This window comes from Dipodomys ordii, unplaced genomic scaffold, assembly GCF_000151885.1.
Source record: "Dipodomys ordii isolate 6190 unplaced genomic scaffold, Dord_2.0 Scaffold83, whole genome shotgun sequence".
Taxonomy (NCBI): Eukaryota; Metazoa; Chordata; class Mammalia; order Rodentia; family Heteromyidae; genus Dipodomys; species Dipodomys ordii.
The window spans coordinates 3,665,059-3,686,749 of NW_012267299.1; the positions used below are offsets into that span (position 1 = coordinate 3,665,059).

General features: G+C 35.2%; 1 protein-coding gene across 1 annotated transcript in view; it reads right to left on the reverse strand.

The window, feature by feature from the left end:
* Positions 1-21,691, reverse strand: part of Cwc27 (CWC27 spliceosome-associated protein homolog (S. cerevisiae)) — a 196,313-nt gene that overhangs the window by 27,929 nt on the left and 146,693 nt on the right. Inside the window, exons 12-13 of the mRNA XM_013025301.1 lie at positions 11,561-11,670; positions 4,965-5,068 (exon numbers count right to left, since the gene is read on the reverse strand). Of these exons, the coding sequence (XP_012880755.1) occupies positions 4,965-5,068; positions 11,561-11,670 (214 nt within the window). The remainder of the gene's footprint in view (positions 1-4,964; positions 5,069-11,560; positions 11,671-21,691) is intronic.

Below are 21,691 nucleotides of genomic sequence, written 5' to 3' on the forward strand. Positions count from 1 at the left end.
AGAATGACCAAACAGAGACATGGAAATAAAGCTTCCCATGTCCTATAAATTGGGTCACATCCACACAGGATGATGTGGGCATTCCAATTAAAATATTTGTTTGCTGCCATTGTACTTTTCATTCGAGATTTGATAGAAATATACACAAATGATTCTATAAATTATGTGTATAAAGTACATACTTAAAGCTTTACCAGGAGAAGCAATGAGAAGAAGCTATGTTCACTAACAGTATCTTATAAGGTAGAACCAAAAGTCAATCATCTTTCTTTTTTTAACATCTGTATTATTAAAATTTCACTGGATATTCAGACAACTGGTACTTATTTCTTATGTACTATGTTAACTTCAGAGAAACACTCTCCAGTTCATGACTTTCAAAACTTCCATCTCTAGCAAAAACAGTGACTGGTGTATAAAACTGATATTAAACACAAGCCAGAATTTAGTAGTAAAACTCAGGATAAAAAAGTCCAGACTTTACAGTTTTAACCCAGAATTATTTAGGAGGAATTTTTCAGAACCAAGAATAAGACAAATCAGAGATGAGGCTTCTGACAAGAGCTGTGTCAAAAAGTGTGTAGTTTTATTAAAAACAGAAGCAAACCAAAATTTTTACAAATGTAATTCATTTCTCCTAAAATGTTATTTTCTTTCACTAAGCACTGCAAAGAACTTTAATCAATCCTTGAGATTCTAACTGCCTTACAGGCAAGTCTAAACTGACTTGGGAGTATAAACTAGAATGACGTTTAGGGCGGGCCATTTGAAAATGTTTAGCAGAAGCCTAACATGCACCCTCACTGACTTAGCAATTCCAATTTTAGAAATTTATCTTGAGAAAGTAGACAGTGGAACAGATAAAAATGTTCTTCTTAACATTATTTATAATAACAGAAAGCAGAAAGAGCCTAAGTACACACAGGCATGGTCATTAATAAGACAACTCAGACTATGTTTATCATATAATAAAATATTATGGAATACTAAATACTAAAATCATTTCACAACGTCATGTATGACAGGGAGATGTAGTCACTATACATTGAGGGGAAAAAGGATAAACTAAAACATATGATCCTATTCCCTCTTAAAATATACATGTACATAGAAATGTCTGGAAGAGTATAAATTAATATGTACAAATTACTAATGTAAACATTTACATATATTTATAGTATAGAAATTAATATGTGCATATTAGGTATTTGATTTTGAGATTACAGATTGTTTTTATTTACTTTTGTGATGGGGCCTGTGGTCTGATTTTTCTATAGGGAATAGTATTTTCCTCATAATAACCATTAGCAACGTTTACTTCAGGCAACGATGCAACATTAAGGTTTTTCACATATTTAAAATACTGAATACTGTATATACAATGGAAGAAAGGGGAAGGGGAAGAAGAAGTCAGACAGACCATTATAGTATTTAGTGAAGTTTAAGACAATCTTGCATTTAACAATCTGGAAAGACATTTTCGAGAGAGTATGTTAGTGAACAGTTAATGTTCACAAAATTTCAGTCTGTACTCAGATTTAATTTTTTGTGGTAAGAGCAGGTGGCTTTCTTTTTTATAAGTCTCTCCACTGCCTCGTTAGCTTTAGCTCTCTCAAAACTTTTCTTGGGAGCTAATCAAGCTTTATCTAACCAAACCCAAACTGGCATATGGACTTCATCCACATGGTCACATGAATGCTTTGGCTGATGCCTCATGCCATGTGTCTAATCCATTTTATGAAATCCCCACTTGAAGACTGTTCTATAGCTGTACAAATTTGGTGCTGTAAAACTAAGAAAACACAGTGGCAAAGAGACTATCCTATCTGCAAAACTATAATCTAGTGTCACCTATCACTATCACCAAATATTGACGGTATATAGCCAAACAAAAAAAACCAATTCTGAGTGAAAAATGTCCACCATGTACTTTAGCTTAGTCTACTAGTAACACTTCTTCAAATGCCTTGGAAGACAGTAAAATCTGGGACTAATTATCAAACACCATACACACTGTTTACAGTAGAATCATATTTCTTTTCTTTCCCCTCCCACTTTATTTTTTGCATAAAAAAGTAGAATGCTGCTGAATGGTACCCAAATGTCTGTTGTATACCATGCCAATACAGCAGCTCAGCCAAAAATGTGAATAGGATAGCTTGCCAAGTAAAAGAAAACATAACAAATTGGTAATGGTTTCTATCTTGACAGAAAATGAAAATGATCCCTCAATGTGTGGCCACTCATGCGGACACATAAAAATGTCTTAGAAGCAATCATTTTACCTCAGATAACAGACCCTGACAGTGTAGTACAGCAGACTGGCTGGCTTTCCCTTCTTAGAAAAGCAGCAACCATGACCTACAAAATCATCTGGGAAGCATGTAATTTATGCATAACACACATGCACATGCCATGCACTCATAATATTTGCTATAAATATTAGAATATGAGTCTCTTTTCTTGTGTAGAATATAGTTTTATGAAGAGGGTCTGAATCTCCAGAGACTTGATAAAGCTGAACTGACTTACTTGTGAACAGAAATGATGCTGTTGCATATAAGGTTACAAAACCAAGTGGCCTATATTGCGATAAAAAGGAATCACAGAAGGACCCTATGTACATCATTCTACGTAGTGCTTTGAACACTAAAGGAATTTTTATTATTAGATGAAACAAATACCAAAAATATTATGGAGGTGCAAAATACACAGATCTGATTTTCTACTTACGAGATTACAATTGAAAACAGAAATAAACCCGTTGATGACCTGCTGATGGTTCTTCTAATTTTTTTTTCTTCAGACGGAGAAGTGGCCAACATTATGAAGAAGGATTTTTTCCCCCTCATCTGGTGAAATTTGCCCATTTATTTAGCTTTCTATTGGGATGTTAGATGGAACGTGGATGTATGGTCAACTCCATAAAAAACATGATTGAGACTTTTAAAAACACATAATTGATATCTGAAGATAATGAGCATTCAAAATGAGAGAACACTGAACCAAGGGGCTAGGAAGAACATCGGGAAGTAAAATGATCTTGCCAAGTTGAAAGTAAATTTGAATCCTGTGGGTTAGGAGTTTCAAATGAAACTTCTGGGGTTTGAATTTGTTGGTGACTTTCCTGTTCAATAAAAAAGGGCTTAAATGGCTTATAAAAAGGTTAAAAAAACTTATTGGGCATCACACTGCTCTTACAAAACACCATCTTGATGAGTTAAGTGTAAATGAATCAGAAACACATGGGTCATATTTCCTTAAAAAATGCATATGGATTAAAAAATAAGGGGACAAGAACTTGGCAAAACATTTTTTGTGTGGTGGCTGAACCGAAAACATTTGAAAGATATTTTGAGACATTCAAGGAATCCAAAATAAAACTAAACCTGTCCAGTCATATAAAAACAGAAAGCTCTTCTATGCAGTGTACATTTATTTCCATGGGTCAATCAACACTCAATGAGCCTCTGCCTTTGGCACAGAACTGTAGGAGAAGCCAGTTTCTACCTTTAAGCAAGTTTGAATTTAAGTATAAACAAATAGATAAGTAACTGAAACATGCTACAAGAGATCAAGGATTTTCTAAAACTTGGCACCATGACCCAGATCATAGGGAAAGTATAATTAATCAAGGAGTAACTGTTTTCAGGGTGCTCAGGTAGGTAAGCTTCTTCATTCCATTCAAATGATCACTCGTTCAGCCTTTTGGTTAAACAAGTATATACAGTTATAGAGCCTTACTTGTTTTAAATGTTTTCTCAGTAAGGGTTTTTACGTCTTTTTAAAAAATATGTGTCCCAGTCCTCCTTCCTCCACCCTCTAGATTTGTGAGTATTCCACAGATCTTCCTAACAGGTTTCCTAGAGATGCAAATGCTGAACAATTTTGTAAGAGGGGAGATACTGTTTGGGAGGCCATGATTCTGAGTTGGGGTAATGGCACATGTGATGGTTCAGAGGCCCCAGGAGGTGAGTCATGTGTAGGGGGTATTGCATTGGCTCGACTGCTTTCACAGGCCTTAGCAGAGTGCTGTGGGAAGCAGTTAGGTATGGGAAGGCCTAACATACTTCAGATGAATCAGCATGGGGACAGAGGGGCACAATATTCTTAAAAACAATTTATTATTTCATTCTGCCAGCATAGGATAAAGTTCTAAGCACCGGGTAGGTACATGCCATTATTTTCTTCATTCTCTCTCTCTCTCTCTCTCTCTTTTTGTGGAGGGTAATGGGGAGGAATGGTGCTGGGGCCTGAACTCAGGGCCTGGGTGCTGTGTTTTAAGGCTGGTGTTCTACCACTTGAGCCACACTTTCACATCCAGCATTTTGCTGGTTAATTGGAGGTACAAGTCTGATGGACTTTCCTGCCTGGGCTGGTTTCAAACTGTGATCCTCAGATCTCAGCCTCCTGAGCAGCTATGATTACATGCATGGGCCACAGATACCTAAGCTTATTTTCCTCATTTTCTATCAGGGTCTTTAAAAGCTGAAAAGTATCTGAAGCTAAAATATAATTAAGTTCATATTGCTAAGGATCCTGTAGATCATAAACCTGAATTGGAAGTCAGTAGCAAATAGATTACTGACTAAATTACTGAATCCTAAAATGTTGGTGGGAAAGTTTAAAAATCACTGATGTATTATCTTTTAAAGTTGTTTCCTAGCTACTTAATATGTGTCTTATCTTTCTCACAATTTTCAAAGTGACTTAAGGCAGAAACAGTGGCAAATATTTGTTGTTCTTTTACTACAGGCTAGCACTACACAGGCATTTACTGAGTGGCTAACATGTTCACTGATCACTTTAAATTGAGCTGAGATGAAGTAAAAGGTACAGAGTCTTTACAATGATGGCAACAGGATCTGAAAAGAAAGTGGATGACATAATGGAAATATCCCCATAAGTGTCTCTACTTTGAGCCTATTTGATCAGCGTTAATGCAAAGAAATCAGAGCTCTTACCATCCTTCATCATCGTCTACTTCTGTTTCAGAAATGTCATTTTCAGGATTTTCCGCAATTGCTTGGGTGAGTTTAGACTTGAACTGGTTCAGCAGTGCAAGGGTCTGAAATAACGTTTTTTACTGGTAAGTTTTCTGATAAAGATAAATATAATTCTACAAGAAATACCTGAATTTGGTAGAAAGGAAAATAACTCACTTGGGTATAAAACATTTAAGATAAATGTTTGAGTTTTGAAGGAAAATGACAAAATTGCCTTCAGGCTATAATAATGACATTAATAAACTTGGATGCTGTCATGTTTGGGTCTCCACTGACATTTTTCTCTAAGATATTATTCATGGTTTTGTGATTCTAGGACTATAATTTATTTACATGGTAGACACTTCAATTTTAACATAAACACTTAATAGTTAAGTTTTAAATTTTATCAAATAGAAAGGTAATTCACTAAGATATGTGGAATAATAAACCAAATACCAAATACAAATACTAGCCTTCAAAAATTTCCACAATGTAAAAATATCAGTATCAGGAAGGTAGAATGAATGAACACATTAACTACTAGAAGATGGGTAAATTGAAACTATTTTTATAAGCTGTTGATATGTATCAGAGACTTTATGATGATTATTCCCTCTAATTCAGTAAGTCCAATTCTGGGAATCTATTCTGGTAAAACAATGTGGAAGCACAAGGACATTTCTTCTTAGCAATATTTGTATAACAGAACATGTCAAATGTCTATCAAAAGGAATTAGATAAATTGGTAAAAAGCAATTAGATAAATTGGTAAAAAGCAATTAATATGTTATACTGTTAAAATTATATACATAAAATTGCATACTGTTTCTAAGTGAAAGAAATATCATGATGACCTCCCCGTTCTTCTCCCGCCCTCTCCTTCCTCTCTCCTTCCCTTCCTTCTTCCCTTTCTTTTGTGTGCCAATACTGGGACATGAAGCCATACTCCACTTCTGGCTTTTTGCTGATTAACTGGGGATAAGAATCTCTTGGATATGTTTACCTAGGCTGGCTCTGAACGGTACCATTCTCTCTCTGTGTCTTTCTTTCTCTCTTCCTCCCTCCCTTCCCATCTCTCTCTCTCTCTCTTTCTTAGGTTGTGGGGCTTGAACTCTGGGCCTGGGTACTGTCTCTGAGCTCTTCAGCTTAAGGCTAGTGCTCTACCACTTGAGCCACAGCACCACTTCCAGTTTTTGGTGGTTTATTGGAGATAAGAGCCAAGTCCAGAATGTAAGCGGAGAATAATGGTTAGGAATTTTTTTCCTATTCTATAGTTTTAAAGAGTTTACTTAGTAAAGTGGCATAAAGTACTACCTGTCTGATAAAGGACCAAACATATTGAATTCAATACTAAAATGCTCAGACTTCATATGAAAAAGATGAGGAATGATATTTCTACATTATTATATGTAGGATCATCATTTAAATTCTATTCAATAATTTAATTTTTCTTCAACATAATTGATTATATTATCTAATACAATAACTAGATAACAGGTATAATAAATCATAACAATAAATTAGATATAAAAATTTATTTAGTGAATGTTAAGATTAAAATTCATGAAAAAATAAATATTAGGCAGTCAAAAACTTGCACTTCAAAAACAAGAAGTGTCAAGATATCTGAAAGAAATAATTAGGTTACTGCTACAAAATGACAGTGGAAAGAAAGTGCATTTTTGCAAAATTTAATGATTACATACAGAACACCTGAAAACACACAAATTACTATAGCTGCTGAATGAGATTTGTGAAAATGCCAACAGAATATCATAGTCATTTTGAGAGCTGCCAAATGTGTTAGGACTTTGGCATTTTTATTCTGTTTCTAGATAGATATTATGGAACTAAGCCTTCAAATAATATCAAATCTTGAGATTTAAGCCCTATTCATTATAAAAATCTCTTTCATTTATACATTTTATTGCATTCACTTTAAATAAGAAATAAGTTACTACAGAAATATTGGACAATAGGAGCAAAACAGAAACAACTATTAGCACTTTATTATGGGTAACCATCGTTAATATTTTAGTGTATACCTGTTTCTTGTATCTGCTTATATAAACACTCATCCATCTAAATTACATGAATCTATCTATCTATCTACTTTTCATTTATCTATTTAGTTTGTACCTTAAAAATATCAACCCTATAATTATTTTAGTTTGGCTGTACTGGGTTTTGAACCTATGATTGCTTGTTATGCAGGTGCTGTACACAGAAGTAATGTCTCCAGCCCCACCCCTTTTTGTTGTAAAGATGATGTACAGAGGTGTTACAGTATCATGAGTAAGGCAATGAGTGCATTTCTTGTCAAACATTGTTATCCTCTCCTTTGTTTTTCTCCCACTATCCCTTCCTGTCCCTATTCCTCTCCCCTCCCCCATCCAGCCCTTTTTACAGTCATTACTTGTGTGTCTCCTTTTTGACCTGGATGCACACCTGGACATTGATCTGCCTATTTTAAGCTTTCTGTTGTAGGTGGAATGACAGGCATGTTATGCCATGTCTAGGCTTTTTTCCTTTCAGATGGAGTCTCACAAACATTTTTGTCCAGGTTGGCCTGGAACCCTGATCTTTCAAATCCCAGCCTCCCACCTAGCTGGGATGACAGGTATATACCACTGTGCCCAGCTACTGGTTGAGAAGGGATCATGTATGTGTGTACTAGATGGATTTGAACCATAGTTTTGATTTTAGCCTTGGTGTGAGCCACCAGCACCCAGAAATGTATCAGCTTTCAATGGTGGACTTTGCAAAATGCCTTTCTGAGTACATAAAGAACAATGAAAACAAAGGACATTTCTTCATGGAATGAAATTCTAAAAGTTGCTAGAAAATTACACGAGACCTGGATCTTTCTCCCAGAGTTAAAAGTGGCAAGGCATTTTGTTTTTAGAGCCAATTGGCATGCTATTGGCATTTGCTCAAAATTAAAAAACTAACAACAAAAAAATCCTCTTGGTCTTTTTTTTTACCTTCTCCTGTACTCAAGATGAAATTCTGTGAGCTCCATTCTAAAGCAAAAGAAGACACCAGGCAGAAAAGAAAACATCAAAAAAATACTGGGTCACATGATAAAGAAGATAGAATCTCCATGGAGGCATTTCTATTTGGCATCTGCTAGGAATTACTCAGTCTTCTGGCTTTTGCTGAAGGAAGGAGTTGCCAACCACTTACAGCATGGTTCTTTAGCATAGCAAGAGACTTTGCATGAAGAGGTTATGTTGAAGACACCCAGCTTGGCAAACAGTCTGTGCATAGCTACACACAAGCATCTCCTACACAAGTTGGCCTCTGTGTCTTGACTCCAGCCTACTCTTGATATTGCTGCCAGGCTGGAGGGGTCTTCTCTCAATGCAACTGAGATCACATCCTTCCTCTCTCAATGGTTTCTTCATTGCCTGTAGGCTAACTGTAAATCCCTAATATGGCACAAAAATACCATACATAGGAAAGGGATGTAACTAAGTAGATGAGCATTATCCTAACATATGCAAAGCCCTGTGTGAGTTTGATCCTTTCTGCAGTAACACACACACACACACACACACACACACACACACACACACACATTCACTAACCAAAAAATTGTATGGATTGACTTATTGCTTACCTCTTTTCTTCTCTTAGTTATGTTATACTCACACTTGTATTCTTTTTTTAAATTAAACTTTCAAAGCTCAGCTGATGGAACATTTTCTTAGGGAGACCTTCCCACATTCTTAGCCATGTTTAGGTTTTACTGTTACATATTTACAAGTTCCCTGTATTTATTCTTTTACTTTCTTTCTTGGTATTACTTGTTTAATTTTTTCCTGTAGCTCAGGGGGGAGGGAGGTGTATGCTTGGTGACTACCAAATGATTATTGCATAGTAGTTTGAGAGGGAGGGGTAGGGAGGGAGGGAGGGAGGGAAGGAGGGAGAGGATGTTGGTACTAGGTTTGAACTCAGGGCCATATGCTTTCACTTAGCTTTTTCATTCAAGCCGCATTCTATCACTTGAGCCATACCTCTTCTTCCATCTTTTTGGTGGTCAATTAAGGATAAAGAGTCTCATGAACTTTTTGGTGCGTGGTTTTTAAAATGTGATCCTCAGATCTCGGCCTCAGCTAGGATTATAGGTATAAGCCAGCACTGCATGGCCACAAGATAAGTTCTTATTAATTATTTGCATTGAGGGGAGAGAGACAATCATGAATAAAGGCGATCATCAGTATGTTTGATGGTCATTACAGTTGCTATTTAGAAGGCTTTGATACTCCATGAAAACAAGTTAATGTACTTAAAAAGTTCCTCAAAAGACTATATATACAACTCCCCTATGACCCAGCAATCCCACTTCTGGGCATTTACGCAAATGATCACAAAGCCATATTTTTTTCACCTTAGCCAGCATTTTTTCACCTTAGCTAAGATATGGAACCAACCCAGATGCCTCTTAGTAGATGAATGGATCAAAGAAATGTGATACACACACACACACACACACACATACATTGGAATCCTATGCTTCCATCAGAAGCATAGAATTTCCATTTGTTAGGAAATGGAAAGACTTGGAAAAAAAATCATATTAAGTGAAGCAAGCCAGACCCAAAGAAATACAGGTCCCATGGTTTCCCTTATTTTCAATAATTACTATACGTCTAGGATAATTTTATCAGATGAGCAGAAAAGCTCAAAAGCTATGTCCATATGACCATGTAAGATGATGATAAGTGAAATGAACCCCAAGATATAAACACAAGAGGTCTTTCTTTGTTGGTGTTGTTTTTAATGTACTCTGTGATTTTTTTTGTTTCCTTTGTATGTTCTTCCCCCTATGGTATATACCCTGTTGTCACTGTATTTGATTTTGGTACCCTGCATCTTGTGTATACACTTGTCTAATTTGAGAAGGGGAAGGGGAATAACAAAATGCTGAAACAAGGACACAGGATGACCCATTGCTACAATGATACCCACAAGACACTATATTGGAAATGAACTTTACAACTTTGGGAGTAGGGGGGGAGGTGGGGAAGGGAAGGAATAGTGGGAGAACAACAAAGGAGGGGTAACAATGATTGACAAGAAATGTACTCATAGCTGGGCACTGGTGGCTCACGCCTGTAATCCTAGCTACACAGGAGGCTAAGATCTGAGGATCGCGGTTCAAAGCCAGCCCGGGCAGGAAAGTCCGTGAAACTCTTATTTCCAATAAACCACTAGAAAACCGGAAGTGGCGTTGTAGCTCAAGTGGTAGAGCGCTTACCTTGAGCTGAAGGGTTGAGGGACAGAGCTCAGGCCCAGAGTTCAAGCCCCACAACCAAAAAAAAAAGAAAAAGAAAAAGAAAAAAGAAATGTATTCATTACCTTAGTCATGTAACTATAACCCCTCTGTACAGCATCTTTTCAATAAAATAAAATTAAAAAATTCATTTGGTATGTTATTTCTTTTGAAAATTACATATAAATTAGTGCACTGTAGTTAAAATTCCCTATACCCTTTTGTTGAACTTTTCCTATGATTATTTTTATTCTAAGTACTGATAGATGATTCTTCCTTACCAATAATAAGTCATTTAAAAAGTTTCTTAATAGATTAATTTAACCAAATAGATTTGGGTTTTAAATTTACCTTGATTTTGCATATTTATTCATATGCCTAAAATGGCATGTCCAAATATATATAGATAGATAGATAGATACATACATACATGACAAAATAATTTAATTTTGCTTTTGCTTTGTCCTTATCTTTTCAACATGAAGGGGGCTATAAGAGATTTCTTTTATCAAGTGCCAACTGCCTCCCAATCTCTGATCTAGTTCTATCTCTACCTATTTATTCATTTAGTACTGATCCTCACACAGCCCCTGAACTTTTTTTTATGCCAGATTAGTGCTCTCTCACTTGACTACAGCTCTACTTTCTGTTTTTTTGTTTGTTTGTTTTTTGTTTTGATAGTAAATTGGAGATAAGAGTCTCACTAACTTTCCTGCCAGGACTGGCCAAAATCCTCAAATCTCAGCCTCTTGTGTAGCTAGGAATACAGGTATAAGCTACCATGCCCAGCTTCTCTTTGAATTCTTGATTTTCATCAGTTTTTCATATTGCTACCTAAAACTTCAGAAATTACTTGCAACAAACAGGGTTTTATTGAAGAAGACATCAACTAGTGGGCAATGTCTCATGTCCAGGTAGGGTGTAATTTCAAGTTGAGCTGGCTGTTTGGCATTTAATTTACTGGGCTGGAAGAGAGACTCTTATCATTTGCACTTTTTACTTCTCCATTTCATAATATTCATTCTACATGAATTTCTAAAGATATATGGCTTTAAAGGGTTTCTGGGCTTGATATGAGAGGACCAGGCTAAAATTTGGAAGTTTCAGATTTTTAACCTAAATGTCTGGAAAGAACTCTAGAGTTTGAACTCTTAGGAGTGGCCAAGGTTCTTAGCTCCCCACCAAGGCTGCATAAATTCATCCTTTTTAATTTGTAAGAGGTAGTGCCTCCCCCATTGTCTAGTCGGCCCGAAAGGCAATGATTTAAATACGTGTTTTTGGTTTCTGAAGTTACCTGGTCTTCCCGGGAAGATCCTTTCTTTGGTTGTTGCTTCCTCAAAGCCTCATACTTTTGCTTTTCTCTTCGGTATTCTGCCACAGCACCATCTGGAGTGGCTTCTTCCTCTGGAAAACAGTAAGCAATACTCACAAGTTAGAAGTACACAGAGGTTCCTACTAATGCCAATGCTCATGTCTCTAAACAGAAAGTAAAGATTTGGGCTTAGGTTTCCTCCATTTAAAAACAAAACTAATAAGATCCATTTATTCAGAGAACATTTGTGTTCTCCTTTAGAAGGTAACCGGTGTCAATTTATTGACTAATTTTGCAAACATCTTTATTATTTTATCTATTTATTTATCTTTATCTACTTTAATTGTTCTTCTCACTTGTATTTGTTAAATGTGATTGTAAATCACCTATCTTAGTTTTAAAATAACTAAGGCGCCCTAAAGTTAGCAGTTACACTTTCTTATAAGATATAATCTTCTAAGTATGGGTAGATATTTCAACTACCTGACATTTTAGTTCACCAGTTATAACAACAACAGACTCTAACTTGATCATACTACATAAAATAAATATATATAATAAGTTAAGATAGACAAAAGAAAAAAATTCTTACTAAGATTTAGAAATTTATGTACTTGGTCCTACTATAATCCCATGTGAAGTAAATTAACGTGGGCTTATAAATTATAGTTTTATATGTATATATGTGTGTATATATGTATTCTGTATATTGGAAAATTTGTGACTAAAGCAAAACAAGTAAGTCTAAACAATCTCTTCTTTGGCTGGTAAACAATGAGACAATGTAATAATGAAAGCCAGTCATCTTTCTACTCATGAGTGAGTGAATCAAAAGTGAGGTATCATTGTCTCACTGTTACCTAGTTTGAAGAACATCGTAAATGTGTACTACATTAACAGCAGTAATTTTATTCAAGAGATCTTCTAGTTAAAATAAAATACATGAACGAAGAAATAATTTGCTCTTTTTGTGGTTACTTAATGTGATTTTGATGGCACTTGAAAGAAATGATCAGCTTTATAAGTAATTTTATATGGGTGCTTTTAAAGTACTCTATGTCCAGTTCTGTTTTCAAGACTAACAGCTGTAAATGCTAAGCATATTGATGAAAAAGAAAACTATTAAATACAGAAATAAATCATCTTAGTAGGTTTTGAGGTTTTTCATGTATTTCTTTTGAATTATATCTTTGAATCTCTCTTCTTATCTTACACTGGTTGGATTTGCATACCGCAGGAGTCCTGTGAAATAGTTAATGTATTCCCTTTCCCCTTTCTCCCACTTCTCTCAGTACAGGAGACTGTGTGCATTCTAAGCAAGAATTCTACCCTCCTACTCCCATAAAGACATCGGCAGACCTAAAGATTTCCACTCTGATATCATCTTTCACAGCTCCTTTGTTGCATTTACCTCACAGTGTTATCATTTGCTTTCTGTTGCTCTTTGAATATATCTTGCTGTTGTCTTCACGTTCTAATTTCTGCACCTCCTGTTTCTTTTTTTCTGGAACATGATAAACATCCCCTCTTCCATTCTCCAATTAATGTTCCTTGCTTAACTCCTGCTCAACCTTTAGTCTTGTATTGGCTGGCACTCCATTAAAGGATCTTTTCTCATTACAGTCACTAAAGTTAGATTAACGTGTTCCTTCTTTGAGCTTTCAGGGCACTCAGCACTTTACCACACTTCATGGTAACTTCTTGTTTACTTTGCTTTTACCTTCAGTGGACATTAAACGCCTTTGAGAAGTCATGTTTCCCCAGCACTCAGGGCAGCACTTGGCTCAAATACTAGAATCATGAAGAACAGTCAAATGATGGGATGAAGTAATAAATGGAATTGGAGAAGAGGAACATAAAGAGGTAGCAGGCCAATCTGGCCCAACCTGAGTTACAGTAGTAGTACTTCACATGTGCTTGGAAGCTCCAGTTTCATCACTCCAATGCCTACAGCCTTTACCCACCATTTCCCTGTGACAGAATTTCATGATGTTCTAAGGAAAATTCTGGTGAGTATTCTTTGAAATACCTAATGCTTTCATGGTTGAAACAAATACACAAAAGATAAATTATTTTTTTTTTTGCCGGTTCTGGGGCTTAAACTCAGGGTCTGGGCACTGTTCCTGAGCTGCTTTTTTTGCTCAAAGCTAACACTCTTAACACTTGAGCCACAGGGCCACTTCTGTATATGTGGTACTGAGGAATCAAACTCAGGGCTTCATGCATGCTAGGCAAGCACTCTACCATTAAGCCATATTCCCAGCCCCAAAAGATGAATTCTTCACACACACACACACACACACACACACACACACACACACACACACACACACACACACACACACACACACGGGGGGGGGTACAAATGACTGAAAACCTTTATTTGTGGTGAGAATTTGAAAATAAATGCGAAGGCTAATAATGATGAATTCAACTATCTGATGTCACAGTAAGTCAAGATTAAAACATTCAAAACAAATTCAACTATGCTTACTTTTATTTTCATGTATTCCTTTCCATATGGTCTCTGTTAGTAAGGACCAACCTCTTGATTGCACTTTTCAGGAATGTGTAGCAGTGTTTTTCTTCGATTTTTGGAAACAGGCTCTTGGTATTTCCCCTGGCTATTCCCAAACTCATAATTCACACTCCCCTTACCCACAGCTTCCTGATTGCTGGGATTATAGTCATACACTCCATTGCTCAAGTATTAGAAATCAGTGACAAGTAAATTGCTATGACTTCTGTTTATTGTTCACTCTAAAGATCTATGATACCATGATTATTAAGTCTGGTAAAGTTCCATTTAGATGGCATAAACACTAAAATTCTAACGTATTCAAGGTACATACAACCAAATGCAACAACACCTATATAAACACAAGTGCACCAAAACAGTTGCTCAATTTTTCAATTTTCTTACTGGGTATAAAGTATAATAACTAAGACTAATCATAGTATATTCCATTTTCATTTCTGATCAATACATTCTGAGTAATTTCCTTAACTTTATATTTCAGTTCACTAATTGTCTTTCCAGTTGTATCTCATCAGTTTTTAAACTAATATGAGTTAATATTTTTATTTTACAAATTGTATTTAGCTCTTTTTCAAATTCATCCATTCTTTACATGACCTTAGTTATTCATTATTATTTTCTTTCTTCAAAAAGTCTCTATTTTAAACATAATTATTATGTTTTATCTTTCACACTGTTCTTAGGATCCTTTTGTTTATGTCTTCTGGCTCTCTCTTCAGTGGTGGTCATTTTTGTTTTCTAATAATTTATTATTGAGATTAAGTGATTACATAAATTTCACAGTATTGTGAGATAGTAATACTTAATTAAAGTCACAAACACATTTTAACCTTCACAAGGCAAACTGTCATTATCATGGTCTATAAAGTTTGTGAATTCTATGAGCTTTGCAACAGCTTACACTAAGTAAAAGGAAAAAAAATGTACATATTACCCGATGTGGAAGAAACAGTTGTATTATCAAAGCTAATTTTTTTTTTATTGTGAGTTTATTTTTGTCTGAGGCTACCTCTTCTTCACACTCCACAGGAACTCTTGGCACTCAAGATTGTGCAAAGGCTCCTTCAAAGGATTTGCATTATTTGCATTTGATTCTGCAAGATAATCAGAGGTTAAACACCACCTTTTTCTATGTTAAATTTTTGATTTTTGATTCTATACTATGTGAAAACATTCAGTATTTAGACATTCAGACTTTCAGACCATATCTGTTAGGTAGTGTTTAGTTTAATTTTTTTTTTTAATGAGACATTTTTTTTTCCTTCCTTCCCTCTCTGCTCACCTACCACCAACCCCCACTTCATTCCCTCTAAAAATGGAAAGGATTTTTTTGGCCTTCTTGACCAAGTATATAGTTTTCTGTTTCCTATCTCTTTATATATACCTAAGGCTGTATCTTCTATCCAAGACAGAAGATGAAAATTTCAGATTCTAGCTATTAGAACCTACAACAGAGTCGAATATCATTCTAGCAACCTTAGTATTAGCAGTGCTCACTTAATATCCTGGTTATGCCTTCTTTTCGTTTCTGGTATCTAGGAATTTCCTTTCCTCCTTCTTTTCCTACCTTCTTATTCTCACTCTCTCTCCCTCATGCCCATCATATTTTATTTATTTACTACATAAGAAAGAAGTTCTGTGTTAGCTCAGTCCATGCTACAGAACAAGAAGTAGTACACTCATTTCTCATGTGCTTGAATTCTGAATAAACAAAAATGGAAAAAGTAACTGGATAAATACAAATATGGCTAAAATATAATGCAAAATACTTTAAAGAATTATTTAAGTATGGAGTTCTCTACTATGGATTTTATTATAAATCTCAATGATAAATCTGAATGATTAAAATAATATGCAATATAATAACTAATCATTAGCTGAAATTTCTGTGAAACATGCTAAACGAGTACAAAATAAGGATAGACTAAAAAAGGCACATTTATTGAGGAACTACTATATGTTAGACACCATGCTAAGATCTTTGATTACCCATGAAGGAGTATCCTTGGGGCTGTTTTACAAATGAGGAAAAAAAGATAGGGCCATATATGATAAAAATAGGATACAATTTCAAGTCTGTAAAATATGAAAGGCTCACAGTATATCATACTATCTTCAACTAATGTTTAAATTGAGAAGTGCATTCTATGTGTCAGGTACTTGGAAAGATACTCTGAAAAAAATACAAACATATCTGATAAAGACTTACTACTCTTGAAATGAATCTAAAGGGTAAAAGGAATTTAACATATGTGAAAATATTGAGAAATTGATGTACCAGTGGCTCAAGCCTGTGACTAGCAAATCAGAAGGCTGAGACCTGAAGCAGCTCAAAGTATCTGGTAGAAAAGTCTGTGAGATTCCATCTCCAACTAACAAACAAAATGCTGATGGAAGTATTGTTCAAATGGTAGGGTGCCAGTCTGAGCAAAAAAAGCTGACCAAACAATGAAGCCACTGACCAAAACCTAAGTATCAAATTTTGAATTCATGTGTGATACCAGTATCAGAAGGCTAAAGATTATGTATGTTCATGATTCCACAAACAAGGATCTAAGCATACACATAAACTGACTAAAGGATGGTATATTGATGGGAGAAGTTCCAAGGTGTAACTCCTCTGAACAACTAAAGAACTGGTTATCAAATGAATATCAGGAAGCAGAAACATGTTTTTGGGGAGAGATTAAAGAAGGGAGCACACAAGATGAGCAAATGCAGTCATTATATTCATTGTACACTATACAAAACTGAATCATGTAACTAGGGGGTAGGAATGGGAGGGGAAATAATGTGGGAGCATGATGAAGGGAATGTGTGACAGTGACAATGGCACATTGTACTCATAACACGACTAATGGAATTGTAACCATTTTGTACAACTACTTAATGATACAATTAAATTGTTTTCACAACGAAGATTATGTATGTTATGGTATGAGTAAAAAGAGCTAGATGGGGGCTTGAGAATCTTCTAATTCAACTTTCCAGTGAAGAAACTAAGGTCCAAGTAAGGAAGTTATTTAGCTAGTGTGCCATGTGGGTGAGCAGCAGACCCTGAGCTAAAACATTCAAACTCTTAATTTAGATGACAATGCCTGGCAAAGACTGAAAGTTAATTCTATACTGAATTTTTTCTTCTGCATGGTAGAATGTCCACAACCCTTCCACAGGGGCTAGCCAAAAACTTAATTCTTGCATCTCTCTACTGCTATGTAGTTCCAAGTAGCTGATATATATATATATATATATATAAATATAAATAGATATGTATTTATGTGTGTATGTATATATACATATATAATATGGGCTCTGAAATGCCAGAATTAGTTAAAAAGGCTTATGAATACCTTAAGTTTTTGTAAATTCATTCCTTCAATATTAAACAAAAACTTTTATATAAATCAAGGTTATGAGGTAATAACAGTGAACATAATTTAAATACTGAAACAGATTTGTTGGACACAAAGTATTAATGCTACTGATGTGGAGTTATATCTTAATACACATTCTGAAATTACAACATTTTAATTAGATTTTTTAATACAGCAGATCTTGGTTAATTCCAGGAAAGGTACCAGACTTAAAAACAGCTAACACGATAGTTAACATTTCAAGTACTCACTATATGACAAACACCAGTAATTGAATGACTTGTTTAATCCTTTTTATTAGCTCCATTTTTCTGATGAGTAAATTGAGGTAGTAGTAAGAGAGAAAAGAATTTATCTCAGGGATTATAAATCTGGGGCTACAAACCCCTGAAGTATGGCTATAAAATATAAGCTTTTAACTAGCTTAGTTAGTTCTTCATGCTTGGAGAAAAAAAAAAAAGAAAACTTACAAAGACAAACATTGCAATTGTACATAAAAGGTACCCAGGTAACACATCAATGTCCTGGTGAAGTAAAATCCCATAAAAGTGGGGGTGGGGGAGCTAACTTTCCACTAGACCAGAACATATAGTTTAATGGATAATGAGAGAATAAGAGAATAACAGCCTGCCAAACATTGAGTTTATGCAAGAACTTTCCATCCAGAAAGAACCTTATGGCTTCATCTTGATTCTCCCTGCTTAACTTTCCCCCTCATTCTAACCTTTCAAACACACGGCAGCAGTTCAGCATAGAATGGCAAGTGCCTTATCTGCATCATCCCCTAGGCTGTAAACTCACATGGCAGGCACAGCCCAGCTAGCATAGCATAGGCCTTGCATTTATTCTGTTAGTAGATGAAAGGACAAATCAACGGGTGAATCATTTTAAGTCTTGTATTAGAACAGTGTCTAGAGTCACCTTAATGCCAGACTAAAGAGAAGATTTCTGCAGAGTACACAAGGTGGGTCCCTACAATGGATTATTTTTAAATAGTTTTTATTGTAAAAATACTGTACAGAGGGGTTACAGTTACACAAGCAAAGTCATGAGTACATTTCCTATCAAGCATTGTTTCAAGATAGTTGCCCAATTAAAAGGAGCTATAACAACTAGATAATTTTGAAATATTGCTAAACAGAAGCTAAATGAGTTGGTGAAGCCAACTTTAAGTAAGCTATCCTCGATTAAGGTCCCTAGGTATTAAGCTTTTGGATAGAATCCCATAACAGCTGCCATTCTCCTTGAAGAGGTCTTGGGGATAAATGACATATGTCCCCTTTTTCATTCAGAATGCCTTTGCTTCTGCCTGTTTTTAAAGAAAATTTGTTATGGAAATTATTGCAATGGGAACAGTCTGTGACATGAAAATGACAGCCTATATGTTTTATATATATATATATATATATATATAAATAAACCGATCATTTTTCATAAATATAGCCTTTAATATTTATTGTGTGACCAGAAGTTAAATCCTTACTATGTTTAAAAGATACTTACTTAAAAGATAAATGCTTGTCCAATAAGCATGAAGCCCTGAGTTCAATCTCCAGCAATGTGCATGCGAGTACCACCCCTCCGCACATACACCACATGTGCGCACACACACACACACACACACACACCACTCACACTTGTTTGGATGTTATCTTCCAAGAGTAAATAAAAGAAAAAAAAAACCAGTCTATCCAATGAATGACAAAATGAAAGAATGTTCATAACAAAGAAATAAGTTAACTATTTTCTATGTAGAAGTATATTTACAAAGAGTTGGCAAAAGGATGTTAAAAGTCTATGTTTTTCTATATTATGAACTCTGATAGGAAATCCACCATGTATTCATTCTCATTAATCAATTTTTATTTTCAGCATGTTTTCATGCCCCAAAGGAAACAAGACTGGCTCCATCTGGTGGTCAATGAGCTGCTACAGTTTCATTAAAACAAGACGTGGTTAAACAGTGTAGGTGACTACCTGAAATACACTTGAATAATGAAGGTTGTTTAATTGTTTCATATTATTTTGGGAATTAAATTAATTCTTGTAAATAATGCAAAGCTATTTGCCTCTGTCTTTCTATTAGTTAATTTGAGAAAAGTGCAAGTTATGAACTGTCTCAGAGAATAAAGTTGAAATATATTGAAATTTTCAGATAGGATTATGATTTGGACTACATAAAAATATTTACTGATTTCCAGCGGTATTTCCCATTGGACACTTTGAGAAGAGACCCTTTATCTTGACTTTTAAATTCTGTATTAGAGGAATATATCCAGTATCACAAAAGGAAATACTAGCCTTGGGCGTTCTTAAGTATCAAACACCTGCTAATCTTAGAAATGAAAACCTGAGGTTCAGAGAAGTTCAATGATGGTGCTGGGCTGGAAATATCAGAAACCAGGTTTTCTGATGAGCCAGCACTGTTTCCTTTTGTACACACTTTGCCTCATGCTGAAGTCTCATTGCAGGTGTACTGCACGCAACATAATACCAATTTTCGAACTATATACTTTATATCACAGTGTGATCATTGAAGAAATGGAATGTGGCTTTAATATAACTAAAATTCTCTGATTAGGGATTTCCTTTTTTAAAAAAAATTTTTTCTTGTAAAGGCAATGGACAGAGGGGTTACAGTTATGTAAATCAGGTATTGAATACATTTCTTTTTGAACAGTGTCACCCCTCCCTTATTTTCTCCCAATCCCCCCAGGAAACTTCTTAATTTTATTTATTTTCCCTTAAGGCATTGCAGATTTCTGAAAGTTTGTTTTAAAGCTCCAATTCTATCAAAATATAAAATCCTATATTTTCAGAAATATATTGCTTTGTTGAGTTTATAATTCAAAAAGCAATCATACTGTTAATAACTTCTAGTCATAAAAGCATATAATTTAGGCTACTACAAAATATTACACTAAAATTCAAATGAATAGAAATAATCTTACCTAATATATTTAAAGATAAGGAGAGCCAGGTGTGGTGGTACATGCTTTAAATCTCAGCACTCAGGAGGTTGAGGAAGGAGAATCATGAGTTTGTGGCTAGCTAGGGTCAAACAGTGAGGCCCAGTCTCAAAAAGCCAAGAACTGTTGGTAGTTTAGTGGTTGCCTAACACATGCAAAGCCCTGAGTTTAAGGCCTCAATTGCTAGCACCAAGAGCAAAACAAAGAATAAAACGAAGCAAGCAAGCAAAAAAAACAAAAAAAAAACCAAAGACCTAAATCAGTAAAAATAAGTTCTGAACAAAAGCCACCAAATTGGTTTAAATTGGGCTTAATTGTATTATCTTTTTCTAGAATAAACAGCGAGTTTACTCTACAACCTTAGGAGACAGACTGTCAGACAGATTCTATCTGATAAGTAGCTTTTTACCAGATGTTTCTCCATTCTTCTTAAAAAGGATTAAAAAACTGGAAACAAAAAACAAAACAGAACTATAACATACACATGATGATTAAAGTTTATTGAATATTATTGAGGGACATGAATAGCTTTTCTTCTGGGGGCTCCAGCTTTCTACTTTATAAGCTGTAGCTTGCTGCTCCTGCTCAAATTCCTGTCCCTCACACAGATTGATTGATGTTGCCCCCAGGTCCTTCAACAGAACATACTTTGTACTTCTCCAGATGGTATGAACCACAGTTTTGTAGTCTGATGGCCACTTAGACAATACCTCCATGCCTCCCTGTGTTTCTGGATGTGGAAACTACACATTGTGTACACTATTTTGTTACAATAGAACAAAACAAAGCAAAATAACCAAATCTTTCAATACTAAAACTAATATTATGCCAGAAAATCAACTATTACAGAATATCTGCATGTCTATCAGTATTTAAAATAGGTTCTACTGTTTCATAATAAATCCATGAGATAATTTTTTCAAAGTACTTTACAAGAGTTAACAAACTGGTTCACATTAGTCCTTAAAACTTTTGCAAGTGTGCTATTGCAGGGTATTAAAAAATATTCCCTAGGTGATTGTAGAAATTCAAGTAATAAAGTGGCTCCCCAAAATACAGATCTGAGACACAGTACTAAGAATCCTGTGCATGCTCTCTGGCTTTCCCTAATTCTGTAACAACAGAAGGGGATTCTTCTCCCAATTTTATGCATGAGAGAGCTGAGGTTCAGAGAGGTTAAATCTCTTGCCTCAGGTTATATGGCTAATAAGTGATAGAGCAGGGGTTTGAA